This window comes from Helianthus annuus, chromosome 13, assembly GCF_002127325.2.
Source record: "Helianthus annuus cultivar XRQ/B chromosome 13, HanXRQr2.0-SUNRISE, whole genome shotgun sequence".
Taxonomy (NCBI): Eukaryota; Viridiplantae; Streptophyta; class Magnoliopsida; order Asterales; family Asteraceae; genus Helianthus; species Helianthus annuus.
Genome location: NC_035445.2, coordinates 6,334,383 through 6,349,745, shown reverse-complemented (window position 1 = coordinate 6,349,745; position 15,363 = coordinate 6,334,383). Strand labels below are relative to the sequence as shown.

Sequence of the window (15,363 nt, the reverse complement as noted above, 5' to 3'; positions counted from 1 at the left end):
AAGTTAAAAAGTGTGATCAATTCCTCATGGCAAGCATATGATTCAAGATAAACCTTAAATATGGCATGTGTCTAACATATCAAACCAAGAAAACGCAATATGCTCAAGACATAACCTCAAGTTTACGGGCGGGTCGTTAATCCTATAGCGCTACATATGTCAAGGTTTGGCTCGTACGAAGTTAATGATAAGTTCAACACATAAGAATAACCCAAGTTTAAAGTATCAAGTCATCACGTATACAAGCATGTTATAGGAACGTTCATGTGTTTAACAAAGTGTTCATGTGTAAGTTAATAGGTAAACATGTTACACCCCAAAAGTGGTAAAAGTAAAAAGGGGGAAATACGAGTATACTCACGGTTTACAAGTGGTGACTTGAAATTCCGAGAGCAAGTTTGTAGATGAATTAGTTCGGAGCACCTTGTCCTTCTACACAAGGAAACGTAGGTGTGTGAGTTTGGCGTATAACGGAAGATTATAGATTCGGAGTTTTTAATATATAGAAAGTAACATAGGTGAAAATAATCATCTTGTACGCATAACTCTTGTTCTTGACACTATTGAAACTCAAAAGAGTTGGTATGATTTCATGGATTCTAAGATCCATTAGAGTCGTAACAAGGGCATGGTCATAGATGATGTAACGTCCACTTAACAAATAACTATTAAGTCATCATCAAGTCTTAGTTACTTAGATGTATACATATAGAATAACTTAGATATTATATAGTTTACAAGTCTTATGATTCAAGCATGAGGTAGGAGATTAATGTCTCCATTTAGGTACCTCTTTGTGTCATAGAATACATACATGAGGTAGGAAGAACAAGCTTCCATTTAGGCACCTCTATTGTTCACCACTACACTTGTTGTTATAAACAACAAGGAGGGTCATGAACATACAAGTATCAAGGTATTAACAACAACTAATCTATAGCAAAACATCAAGTAATGAGTGGATTCTTATGAAGGATAGCCCAAGCTAATCCAACCATCACACATTCAACAAGTTTCACACTTGAACATTACTTGTGGGTAAAACCCTAATTAAAAACAGAAAGTTTATGAGGTTTTAACCTCTGATTTAGATGTCTCAACCTTGTTTTTAAGCTTAACCAACCATGGGATAAGTTGTAAGCATTAGGACATAGGTATGAGATGTGTTGGACACAAGTTGCATAGATTTAAACAAGTTTTTGATGAACATAAAAACAAACAGAAAGTTTATGGACTATTTCGGGGCATTTCCAGGTCTGATTTCTCCAAGGAGAAGTCTAGGAATCGAACCCCATGATTATACAAGCAAGTAGGAAAAAGAATCGAGTGAATCGGATAAGAATTGAGTGAGTTATGCTCATTTTCGTGAAGGGGTGTCAATCTACTCGAACCTTTGCTTTCAGCTACGGTTTGGAGGATGTTTTGAGAGTTTTTAGTGTTGCAAAAGTGGTAGGGAGGCTGGTTATAAGTGGTATTTATAAGGGGAAGGATTAGGGTTTCAATGGGTTGGGCTTTGGAAGTGTTTAGAAGGGGTTACACCTTGAAACTAGCCCACAAAACCCAACTATATGGGGCTGAATTTTGCTGAATTTGGGCTGCCATGTTTCTTTAGTTTTTTATTTTTTTAAAACATTATAATGAGTAATTTTATTAGTTAAGTTGTGTAATAATATGCAACAATGTTTCCCCTAACTTGTAACAAGGTGAAATATGAAATAAAACATGATTTAACTAGGCAAAAAGTGTAATGTACAAGTATGTAACATGTTTGTAAGTAACAAGTATATGTCACATATTTACAAGTTCAACATATGTTTGTAAGTATCACAAAGAAGTATCAAATGATCTCATGATTAATCGTATTATGGTGTATGTATAGTATGTAACAAGGAAATGCAAGTTTTCATTCATGATCAAAATCTCGAGTTTACAACGAGTACTAGAAGGAAACGAGTACAATGATACAAAGCTTCCAAAATTAGCAACACGAGTAAGACAAGCTATAAATAGAAAGTACAAAACACAGGGCGTTACAATATGTATCCGAGGAGTGTGCCTCTAACAACCATAGCCCTATCCAGATAATTAGTTCACGCCCGTCCTTACGGCCCGGTGTGAGGTTTCCCACCTAATAGCGCTATCAACTAATCACCCCCATTGCCCTCCAGGCAATACCCAAAACCGATTAAGTTGTTTACCCATAGTTTCCCTTCCAAGTGTTTACCAGTTGTCCCAAACCACCGGGACGCATGCTTGAGAAAATGCAATGAACTCACCTGAGGTTTGCTCGGTTTGACAAGTTACTCGTTAAATAAGTTCAATACTCACAACCTAGAAGAGTGTTTGGTAATGATCAGTTTTACAATTTGTTTACACATAGACCACATCGGTGGTTGTCACGTATGGCACGTATAACAGTTAAACACAACTCAAGCAAGAATAGTAATTATTCAACATAAGGTGTGTAAACTAAACAATTCATATTACATCAACCGGCCCAATACTAAACTCAATCCAACGCACATTCCCATTACAAGTTTATTACGTCTATCTATTTAAAGTGCGGCCCAATAATGTAATCAGGCCCCTTACATTCTTAGCCGAGGATGCGGCCCAGCTGTTCCAATGTGCAAGATCCAAGCCCGACCTATCCCGGCCCACTTCTGATTTGCCTAAGGTCCGGTTACTATTCGTGGCCCAACAGTTGAACAGGCCCATATCACGTGTCTGGTCCAACTGTATATTAACATGGGGCTGCGTATTCGGCCCAGGTGTGTGTGGGCAGATGCGTTATTTGTTGGGCCCATATGCTATCGTGAAACCCATCTACAAATCATATGTTAACCCCCCCATTTGATCGGCCCAACCCACTTCATGACTTTTATTAATTTGATTACACAGCCCATTATGTTAAACTATCATATGCTAACTTAATCAATACATTAAGGCCACAGAAACATGCTATCCTTATCACAAGTCACCCGACACATACAATTAATTAATCGACTGAATCAGAAGCCAAGAAACAGCCGATCAACTTCGTTGACACCCCTCTTACGATTCCGATAATTACATGCCCAAATATTATTTGATGACACCCGATATTAGTCAGAATTACACACTGAATCAGTTTCAACAATCATTAGCAGCCAATCCAGATTAATAATTATCTAGTTAACACTCTAAATTGAAACACAACATAGATGATTTCATATAAACACCCGAACCCAATCATTATCCCTATATGTAACCCTATCATCATTTACCATGTTAATCGGCCCACCCTGCTCATCATATAGTCATCGAGTTTTGTTATCAGTGTACGGTATCATCATAAACAAGTTTTATTATCGACAAGGTTCAAGCACACATAGACAAGAATCGATCAAGTAATATTATTCAGTCATGGTTTTACTAACCAGAATCGACGAACTGGAATATGATGTCTTCGAGGGAGGGAAGAGGATTCGTCCACTGTCGCACGTTCTAAGGGGATGTAGGGTTTTGTTTGTTATGAATCGTAATTAAATAGTTTACCTTCCTAATCCATATCAATCAGGTTTTCCTAATCCATATCAATTAGACTTAGTCCTACCCGAACTGGGCCTAAGCCCAATGGGTGGACCGCCCAACTAAGTTTATGCCCGAATTTATATGGGTTAAGGTGGCCGGTTACTTTGTTTAGTAATGTTTGTGGGCCGATGAACATATACTAGTGTTTGTGGGCTTGGCTATAAATAATTATACTAATAAACCAATGGGCCGATAGACCATATAATAGTGATTGTGGGCTTGACTAGTTAAACATATAATAGTGATGGCCGGCCCAATGTAGCATGTGCATGACGGATATACACAGGCCCAATGTAATATGTGTATGATAAATGTAAACATGACATGAACTAGTCGTTGCGAAAGTGAGAGGAGAAATAACGAGGAATCAAAGTTAGCGAGACTAACCTTAAAAGTTCGGGTTGTCACAAGACGGGACCTAAACCACACCTATACGATACGATATCACACTTATAGGCTTATACGAGGTTAATACGTGACCTAAACCACACCTATACGATACGATATCACACTTATAGGCTTATACGAGGTCAATATGTGACCTATACGACGCTATACGATACGATATCACACTTATAGGCTTATACGAGGTCAATACTTGACCTATACTACGTTATACGATACGATATCACACTTATAGGCTTATACGAGGTCAATACGTGACCTATACTACCCATATACGATACGATATCACACTTATAGGCTTATACGAGGTCAATACGTGACCTATACGACGCTATACGATACGATATCACACTTAAAGGCTTATACGAGGTCAATACGTGACCTATACTACGTTATACAATATGATATCACACTTATAGGCTTATACGAGGTCAATACGTGACCTATACTACACCTATACGATACGATATCACACTTATAGGCTTATACGAGGTCAATACGTGACCTATACGACGCTATACGATACGATATCACACTTATAGGCTTATACGAAGTCAATACGTGACATATACTACGTTATACGATACAATATCACACTTATAGGCTTATACGACGTCAATACGTGACCTATACTACACCTATACGACACGATATCTCCCTTATAGGCTTATACGAGGTCAATACGGGACCTAAACCACACCTATACGATACGATATCACACTTATAGGCTTATACGAGGTCAATACGGGACCTAATATTTGTATTATTTTTAATTCTTATCATTCATAATATTTGTATTATTTTTAATAATATTGTTTTTTTATAAATAAACATGGAAATACCCCAAAATACACACAATTAATTTACTTTTTTTTATAAACTAGAATTGAGACCCGCCGCAATGCGGCGGGGATTCTTTAGTTATGACTAAGTCGATCTAGGACTCTCACGTTATGTTAAACCTGTCAAACGGGAAAAATAGACCATGTAAAAACATTCACCCACACACGCATGCTGCGTCATGTTAACTCGCAAAATTTAGAACGAATCGTAAAAAAGTTAAACAAAAGACGCACGTTGCGATGTGTTAAGGCACAAAATTTAGAATCAAGCATAAAGCGAAAAATTTGTGGAAAATGAAAACTGTAAAGGACCAAAGTTGAAAGTAAAAAAATTTGTGAGGATAGATTGCAAAAGATAAAAAGTTTTGGGTTAAAAGTAAAAAAAAACAAATAGTTTCAGGTTAAAAGTATATTTATGAAATACTTTTGGGTGAAAAGTAAAAAAATCAATTTTTTTTTGGAAACCCCCAAAGCCAAGGTTACGACAACCAGATGCATAACGATTTTTTTCTTTGGAAAACCCCCAAAGCACACGCGGCGTTGCGACGGGGCGTGAAACGGTGTCAAATAGTACTAATGTCACACAACCGTTATCGACCACCAACACTGACTCGACCTAGTGTTTGCGTGTTGCAACGAACCTGTCAAACATGGAAAAATAGAGGTAAAAACGTTGAACCACACATGTACGTTGCGTCGTATTAACTTGCAAAATTTGAAACAAAACATAAAAAAATTGAACCACACTTGTACGTTGCGTCGTATTAACTCGAAAAATTAAGAACTATACGTAAAACGAAATTTGCCAAAGATGAAAAGTATAAGTGACAAAAGTTGTGAAGTTAAATTGCAAAAATAATGAAAAGTTTTGGGTTAAAGTTAAAAAAACAAATTATGTAGGGTTAAAATTGCAAAAGGTAAAAACTTTTAGGTTAAAAATAATGAAAAGTTTGGGTTAAAGTTAAAAAAACAAATTATGTAGGGTTAAAATTGTAAAAGTTAAAAACCTTTGGATTAAAATTAAAAAAGGAAGTTTTTTTTTTTTTGAAAAACTCACAAAGCACATGTTACAAGTTGTTATGCACAAAATGTTTGCTTATTTATATATGGAATAATAAACAAAGGAATACACAATAAAAAAAATACAAAAATGGAGCTTTATATACGCTCCTTAGAGGTCCCTACGCAGCGTATGAGACAAAAATGACACAACTACCCTTGTATTTGGCTTCGTATAGCCTCAACACAAGGGTATAAAAGACATTTTCAGACCTTTATATACGCTCCTTAGAGGTCTATACGCAGCGTATTTAAACTTTGTGAAAAAATGATCCCTCAAACCTACCAAAATGACTCAAAAAAATCTAATGGTTTATATACGCTGCGTATAGACCTATACGCAGCGTATATAACCCTTGTTTTCTGTGCAATGATTGCTGATAGGGCTCTGAAATCCATGGTTTATATACGCTGAGTATAGCTCTATACGCAGCGTATAGAGGTAACCCTATACGCTGCGTATAGGTCAATACGCAGCGTAGGTAAACCCTAAGTGTGCAGATAGGCAAACTCGGTGTGTAGATAGTTAGGGCCTTTTTTTATCACTTAAATATTTGAACTTCCTTATGTTTTTAATACCTTAACTAATTTTTCAATTAAGATATTAGACATCAAAATTATAGTAGAAAGTAAATTATAAATACGAATCTTAACCTGTCAAGAAATTTTTAAGTCTGTCAACAACTTCACAAGATGTTAATAAGTTTATGACTAGCTTTATAAGTCTATCTATAGGGAACATGTTACAGTGTCAATTTATTTGTATGTTTTTATTACATGTTAATCATAAATAGTTTTTAATATACATCACTACGGGTGGTCTTAGCGAAACATAAAATTGATCTTTGGATTTGTTTCTAAGGGTAAATTAGTCATTTTGTCGTTTTTTAATAAAATTAATCAAAATGGGTAAATGTGCAATTATATGTATTAATAGTTCAATGTAATGACGAAACTACCCCTACTTTCTCGTTATGTTTTAGCGGGATTGCCTTAATACCCAACATTGTTATAAAAAGGAAACCATAGAACTCATTGTTGAAACAAAAAAATATTAGTGCCCAATATTGTTATTTCGACAAAACCACAAGAACTAACGATGTAATTAACTATTCATTTTGCTATATATGTAGCAATCATTTCTTTTATTATGGGCCTTACAAGCTAGTAATTTTTCTAAAAATGATAATCAAATAGAAGAGTACAATTTAGGGTAATTAGATATGTACATAAATAAAACATAACAAAAAAGCCTAAAGAAAAAAAAAGAAAAATAAATGATGTGGTGGGTTGAGTGCTTGAGTGTGAGAGGCACTCATCTCTCATTTTATCACTTTTAAGATTTGATTTGTTTGTTATCTAGTGTAAGAAGCACTACTAGTTGTTGTGGAGATTTTTAAAATTTAAAGAGATAGAACGAGTGGGTCTTTTAAGCAGATACATTATTTAGTTCATATAGAGTTATAGATTTTTCGGATTCTGACAATGAGGTCTTGTTAAGGTGGATGAGTATGTAATCGATAGTAATATTGGATGACAATGAGTATGCGATTTATACCCAACCAAACAATCTTTATCAATTTTTACTCATATCCTCTAATTCCCAAACCTCTAAAATCATTTACATCATTTTCTTCATCTTCAGCAATTTTGTTTATTGTTGATCCCAGATAAAAATAAAAAAATCTTTAACTTTAACATGGGAAATGATTTCTACATGTATTGAAAATAGAGTGCGAAATTAGAAATCAAACTTTCAAGAACCAAAACACAGAATTGTTCAAGTTTATATCACTTTAAGAAGATTACAAGGTGATTGATTGGTTATTTGCTAATACAAAACAATACTTAAAGAATTCTGAGTGTGAATTAATGAAGCGCAGTGGAGTGTGTAAGATATGGATATTAAATGTTTGGCTCATTTACTCCTTATTGATTCTTGATTTGATTCTCTATGTATAGAAAATGTTTGTCATGAACAAACTTATTATTTATTCTTGTAGTTGACTTCTGGAAAATAATAGTGGCATATTCATTGATTCCAAATCTTTCCATTTGCCAACTTGTAGTATGCCATCCTTATCATGTCAGGCATATGGGGTCATAGATATCTGATGACCCGTCATCAAATATCTTATGATCTCATCTAATCCTTCATCAGTTTAATCAGATTTCTTCTTTTTCTGGTCTGATCTTCTTTCATTTGAGGAAAGATCCCTTGATTTTTCTCAGATGCAAATAGTCAAAGTCAAACCATCCTTTTTTCTTCATTATCATCATTGGTTTAACCTTCTTTGCCTGTTCTTCATCAAATATGTTTAAGTATCAGATCCTCTTCATTTTTCTTCAACACTTACATATTCACATAAAAGGTTACAAATATCACTAAGCTAAGACTAAAATGTATTCATTACTTTTGTTTTTAAAAAGGGGTCTTAATAATCACACATGGTAAAATCTTATTTTCACATGGTGTCTGTAAGTCCAAAAATCTTCACAATCGGATATCACGACACCTAAACGAGTTGTGGAAAAACAAGAATAGATGTAGAAGATTGAAACAAGATCGATTATATTGATTCAAGAGCACACGACTTCAAAGGAGTCGTCTGGTACTCGCACAAGATAACACAAGTTTCACACTGAATCAACAACCTAAAACAAGCTAAGGAATACCGTATTTATAGTTGATAGGATACCCTAATACAATGGGCCAAGACCCAATCCAATCGACCACATATAAGTAAACCAAGCCCACTATATCGGTTTAACTAGCCCAAAACAAGTACATCAAGACAAACGTAAACCTATACAAATCTATGCCCTTACAATATCCCCCTAGTTTTATGTTGTCTTGGCTGTTCATTCTGTACTTGCGCTTCTTCTTTTGCTTTTTCTGTAAATCAGGCAGCTTCCTTCCAAGGTACGGACCAAAGAGCTGATTTTCCACTCTTGTACGCTGACCTGACCATAGCTTGAATAACATAATCTGAGCAGTTGAAGTTGTGAAGCTTTTAGCGCAAATTTCATATTGAGGATCACTTCTGATCTGAGTTTTTACTAGAAACTTGATATCGTTCTCCCCAAAGCACATTAAATCTTTAGCATCTGCAATCCTGTACTCAGTGTTTTCACATACAATAACAGCCTGACCAGTAACAGAATCATACATCCAAAACTTCAGATCCTTTAAGTTGTCGCCGGGAATTTCTTTCAGCAATGGGACAATCTTTGTTTGTTTCATCGCCGGCCACATTAATTAGGGTTCTATTCCTTCTTTCCGCAACTCCATTTTATTGTGGAGTCCTAGCAGCATTGTACTGTCTCGCTATTCCCCTTTGAGCACAGAAGAAGTTCAAATCAACATTCTTGAATTCGGTTCCATTGTCACTTCGAATTCCTTTCACTTTCTTCCAGTCTGATTCTCCATGAAGATAATAAATTTCTTAACCAGTTCTGCAGTCTCACTCTTGTTAACTAAGAAGAAAACCTAAGTGAAACGTGAGTAATCATCAGTAATTTCCAAACAATAAGACTTTCCTGAGATGCTTAGCACGTTCACAGGACCAAAGAGATCCATGTGAAGGAGCTGCATCACATTGTTAATGGTGTTTACAGACCTAGGAAAATGTGGTTTTCGATGTTGTTACCCTTAGCACAAGAAACGCATTTTTCAAAAGTTATAAAATCTTTTACGGGTAGATCCCTTACCAACCCCAGTTTTGCAAGACGATTCAGGTTTTAACATTTAAATGTCCTAAACGACGATGCCACAACATGGCATTGTGTTCAGAGATTTTTGAAAACAAACAGGCAATGCTTTCAGCAGGTGGTTTGTTCATATCAATTAAATAAGCGTTGCCTTTTCGGTCAGATTTCAACAAAATCCATTCTTCGGGAATAACGATTCCTGGATTTAAGATGAGGCAGTGTTTGTTGGTGAAATGAGTTGTGTAACCTTTATCACATATTTGAGAGACGCTTAGTAGACTATGCTTTAACTCAGGAACGTAGTTGACATCCTTGAAACAGAGATCACCATTCTTCACTGTGGCTCGTTGGGTGATCTTTTCCTTTTCCCCTCCTGCAAAAGCGACAAATCCACCATTGAATTCTTCAAGATCAGATAGTTGGGATAAGTCGCCAGCCATATGCCTGGAACAACCACTATCAGTGACCCAAAGTCGAATGACAGCCCTCCATAGCCGTTCCTGCACATTATGCGGGATTAGCTAGATTTGGGTACCAGGCTATAGTAGCAATGGGCACACCTTTTCATTCATGTACGTTACTTGCATCTAAACCATATTGTTCTTAGAGTGGACGGGTCTATCAGTAGTACACCATGATTTGGAAGAAATGCCTGGAACAGGGCTTTTAGGTCTCCAAAACTTGCTTACTGATTTTTGAAAATTTTGTAATTTCTAATTTAGGGTTTGAAGACTTTAGATTATTTTTACGATTCATTTCTTTAGCCTTGTTCCAGGCTTTATCAGAAGGCTTCACCTTGGAATTCAACCTCTTAACAGGTTTAGATTTTTCAGTATTCCCCTATTTAGTAGGTTTGATGTTCCTTTTTGGAACCTTTTGATGCTCTCCTTCCTTGGGTTTTTCAGGACGATGCTGACAATTTCTTGCAATGTGACCAGCAATGCCACATGTGTAACATATTTGACGTTTCACATGCGGATTTGCTGGAGATCAATCAGTCTTTTCAGAACTTGAAAACCTGTGTGGATCCTGAGGTTTTGATGAATCAGACTTAGTTTGATTTCTAACTTGATTTTTCAATCTTGATTTAGGTGGAATGTATTTTGTTTCACCACCTGGTTTAGTTTGTTTTACCAATATATTTTTAGACACATCAACTTTATTAGGCAAAACAACTGAATTCAAATCATCACAAACAGAATCAAAGCAAGTACGAGAACATTCATCGCTCTTAAAAACAGAGCCCACACAATCCAAAGCATCAGTAGAAATTGAAATATTGTTTGCTTTTTCAGAAACTAAATGATTGTTTTTCTAAATTTTATTTTTCAAATCAATTAAAGCACTGTCATCGTCCTCGTCCTCATCCTCATCTACCCACTCTTCAACAATCACTTCTTCTACATGTGAAGTAACAGAGTTAGTAATGTTCATTTGCTCACAAACAGTGTCAGGTGAATCCGTAGTAGTCCTTTTAGTCTCGAGTGACACTGTTTGTTCAGTAGTTTCAGAATCATTAGTATTCAATGGCTGAGCAGAGGCTTCTATTGTTGACTCATCACCAGACTCAACAAAAGCTTCTGAAGTGGATTCTGATTCTACTTGTGTTTGTTCTGATTCAACTTCTTTAGGTGATTCGTTACTAGACTCGGCAGAATCAACTAACTCTGAATTTCACAATTAGTTGTTTCTGAGGAGTCACATGACGAATCAAATGGAGCAATTGACTCAGTTTGTTTGCTAGACTCTACTTCTGTTGTTCGTGATTCAACTTCTTCAGGTGATTCATCAATGGACTCGACGGATTCAACTAATTCTGAATTTTCACAATTAGTTGTTTCAAAGGAGTCATATGTTGAAAGATGAAGTAGCTGACTCAGTTTGTTTTGTTTGCTAGACCCAAACCCTTTGATGAATTCAGCCAATCCATTCATCATAGCAAACTCGAAGTTGATTGATTTCTTTTTAGACTCTTCTTCTTGATTTTGTAATTCAAATTGATTTTGAGAAATATTTGACTCAGTATTATCTAATACTTGAAAAGGTTTGTCAATATCAACATTTTTCTCAAAATTTAGAGTCTAATGTGTGTTTTGAAACATCAACAGGTTTAATAAATGTTTTCTTGAAAGCCTGTTTTTCCAAAATAATTTCAGTTTTATCGGACCTTGTGATTTTTACTTTCTTTGGCTTGACAGGTTCGACCTTCATCCCCTTTGGTTTCCCATATTCCATATCAGGCAAGTCGGCTATCTCCTCATCAGTCATAGGAATAGTGGTGTAATTGTGATTGTATGGTGGAGGTATGCATACGAATCCCAATCCCTTATTCCTCACTTCCTTTTTAATGTATTTTAACTGTTGGTTAATCATTTTTTCAATTTTTTCACGTGACACATAAAACTTTTTGATATTAAACTCTGTGTTTTCAAAAATTGATTTTAACTTATCAAGTTCAATAGTTAATTTTTCAGACAGTTCTTTAAAGTGGAGATGCCTACATCGCTCCTGACTCAGATCGTTTTGCAACTTTCGGATATCACGCTTTTGTGCCTCCACCATATCCTTATATCCATTAATTTTCTTTTTAATCTGATACTCATCAGATTTGGACAATTGAAGTTGCATAACGAGCGAGTCAGCCTACTCTTTGTAACCACTAAGTTTTTCCCTACATGCACTAGTACAACAGATATTATCTACACATACTCCAACAGCCGAGGGGATATAGTCGTCCATCTGAGCCATGAGTTCTTGGTACATGGTGTCCTCAGTGATCCGTATGTTATTCATCTGTTCCGACCAATCAAATCCACATCCTTCCTAAACTACGAAACATTTCCAGGGTTTGTGGTAGATCCAGAGGAGCTTGTTTGGTTTCTGGCAGCTGTGTTCGAATTTGTACCTTGAGCAGGACGAGTAACAGTGACGTTTGACGTAGAAACAGCATTTCGAGTTGGCCTTGATGCTGAGCTAACAGTAACGATCATGTTAGAGTCAGGTCTCTCCCTTCTTGGTTGTCGGCATTCACGTGCAAAATGAACTGGCTCATGGTAGTTGTAGCACTTGAGCTTGGACTTATTCCACCCAAGTTCCTGATCAGCCGATTCCCACTTGTTTTTGTCGGTCCTTTTGACAATTTTTTTAGCATGGAACACAACCATGGCCATTTGCCAAGTGATGCCCATCTCTTTAATGTCGTCAGGATGGACCTCGTGCAGCTCATTTTATGCGATTTGATTAGCAGCTAATTTCCCAGTAATGAATGCATGATAATAGTTCATGACCCCTTCAATGAAAACCATGTGTTCTTCAAACTCCTTAGAGACTGTAATGGGAGATGACCAGTTGGATGTAGCAACAGATGTAGCATAAGTAGCAGGAGCAGGTGCAGTCTAAATTGGGTTCACTTGTTGAACTGGGGCTGGAGTGGCAGGGAAATAACCAGAGTAACCAGGGTAAGTGCCAAGGTTGGTAGGAACCAGAACTGTAGATGGGGTGTTTGAATAGTTGGAAGGATTTGTAACAGTAGAAGGAAACATTTGGAAAGAACCAGCCCCTTGCTGAGAAACCAATGTCGTGTTCGTGACTTCATGGAAACCCCTGCATTGTTGTAGCTTGAAGTGTGATTGTATAGTCTTTGCTTGTCATCCATCTCATAGGACTTGAGAAAAGATATCAACTCTGCAAGGCTCATTCTAGTCAGATCCTGGGTTCATTGGATGAGAGTGACATTTGTGTCCCAGCTTCAGTAGCTTTTTGTTGACTACCGAGTTTTGTAGTGGCATATCGTGTGTTCTCATCTCACTGATCAAAGAGATGAACCTCTGATTTTGGTTTTCAAGGGTCTCTCCTGGAAAGTGGTTAAACATATTGAACCTTTGTGTCAACATGTCCCTCTTGCTCTCCTTCATTTCTTCATTTCCTTCATACATGGCTAACAGAGAATTCCATAGTTCTTGAGCACACTTAGCCTCCCTAACTCCAACATCAATCTCGGGCGCCAAAGCAGAGTGTAGCATTGCTAAGGCATTTCCATCAGTTTCAACCTTTTCATGATCTTCCTCGCTATATTCTGATTCAGGTTTAACAGCAGTAGTTCCTCTGGCATCATCGACCACGTAAGTGATCATAGGTGGACCGTTGCAAATAGACCTCCATGCTTTTGGGTCCTTGATTTTCATATATTGAACGAATCTGAATTTCATTTCAAGAAGGATCCCCCTAACACTGGAGATCCTATTGTTAGTTCCAATAATGTTGTCAAGGTCCTAATTAATCGTAGCTTTGTCACTCAACGCCATTTGGTTAGTTAGTTCCATTTCTGAAAAATCAAACTGTAAGTAATAATTAACTATAGAAATAATTCAGTTCAATTTTAAGCAGTTCTTTTCAATTAACCACAGTTTAATTTCACAAGTATTAAAAACAGCACAGTCCAAATATGATGCCGCACAGTCCAAAATTTTAAATGTGAGGTCGCACAGTCCAACCGTTCAAACAAACAGACCGTACAACTTAAGAAGGATCCAAATCAAGGTTGCACAGTCCAAAATTTTTAAATGTGAGGTTGCACAGTCCAACCGTACTAAAAACCAGACCGTACACTTCAAGAATGATCCAAATCAAGGTCGCATAGTCCAAATTATGTAATCGCACAATTCAGAGTCCAAAAACTAAGCCGCACACTCCAAAAGGTTCAATTTTTGAGCCGCACAGTCTAAGTGATGAATCAGCACAGTTTGAAAGTTCAAATAAAATGCCGCACAGTCTGAGTGATGGACCCGCACACTTAAAAAGGTTCAGATTAAACCGCACAGTTCAAAGGACCAAATGATGAGGTCGCACACTATACTCCCAGTTGCACAGTAGTTAATGGACCGCACAGTCTTTAATTTTGGGCCGCACACTAATGAATTGGGCGCGCACAGTATCAAAAGTCCAACAAGAAGTTGTCTCACACACTCGTCTCATATATTGTCCCGTACACTTATATTAGGAAACCAATATCAATCCTTTTGCAACCAAAATTCCGAGATTGTAGGAATTGAAGATCTTTTTCAATATTCTTTTCCACCAAAATCCCGAAAAAACCTACAAACAAAATTGACTTTTCTCCGAAATTGATCAAAACCCAGTTTTGTAACAAAAAAACTCAGAATTTTATGAATGTTCTTCAAGCAGAAATCCGAATTTTTAAATTTTGTAAACTGTTATTTCACCAAAATCAGATTTTTTTTGCTTGTTAAAACACAATTTCTGGGTTCAATCGCACAGTTAAGTCAATTAAAAACAAATCAAAGCTCAACTTTTTCACAAGAATGAGAAAAACCTGCAAACACACTTATAATCACATAAAGCTTTAGTCCAACAAGATAAGGATAAAACACTTGAAAACAAATCAGAATTCAACCTTTTCATGTCTGTCTTCAAGTCAATTGAAACAGCAAATCCTCGTCAGTCTTCGAATCAGCAAACACGCAGCAAGCAGTCCTTGAATCCAACCTTCAAGCGATATCCGATCCAACCGAGCCTTTGTAAGACTACGTAGGCTCTGATACCAATTGTAAGTCCAGAAAACATCACAATCGGATATCACGACACCTAAACGAGTTGTGGAAAACAAGAATAGATGTAGAAGATTGAAACAAGATCGATTATATTGATTCAAGAGCACATGACTTCAAAGGAGGCGTCTGGTACTCACACAAGATAACACAAGTTTCACATTGAATCAACAACCAAAAACAAGCTAAGGAATACCCTATTTATA

At 36.5% G+C, this 15,363-nt stretch overlaps 1 protein-coding gene across 1 annotated transcript; it reads right to left on the bottom strand.

Annotated features, from left to right (window-relative positions):
* Positions 1 to 13,288: 13,288 nt before the first annotated feature.
* LOC110900431 lies at positions 13,289 to 13,774 on the bottom strand. The gene has a single exon (XM_022147321.1). It carries the CDS (start codon positions 13,772 to 13,774, stop codon positions 13,289 to 13,291), a length of 486 nt encoding a protein of 161 aa, XP_022003013.1.
* Positions 13,775 to 15,363: the final 1,589 nt, after the last annotated feature.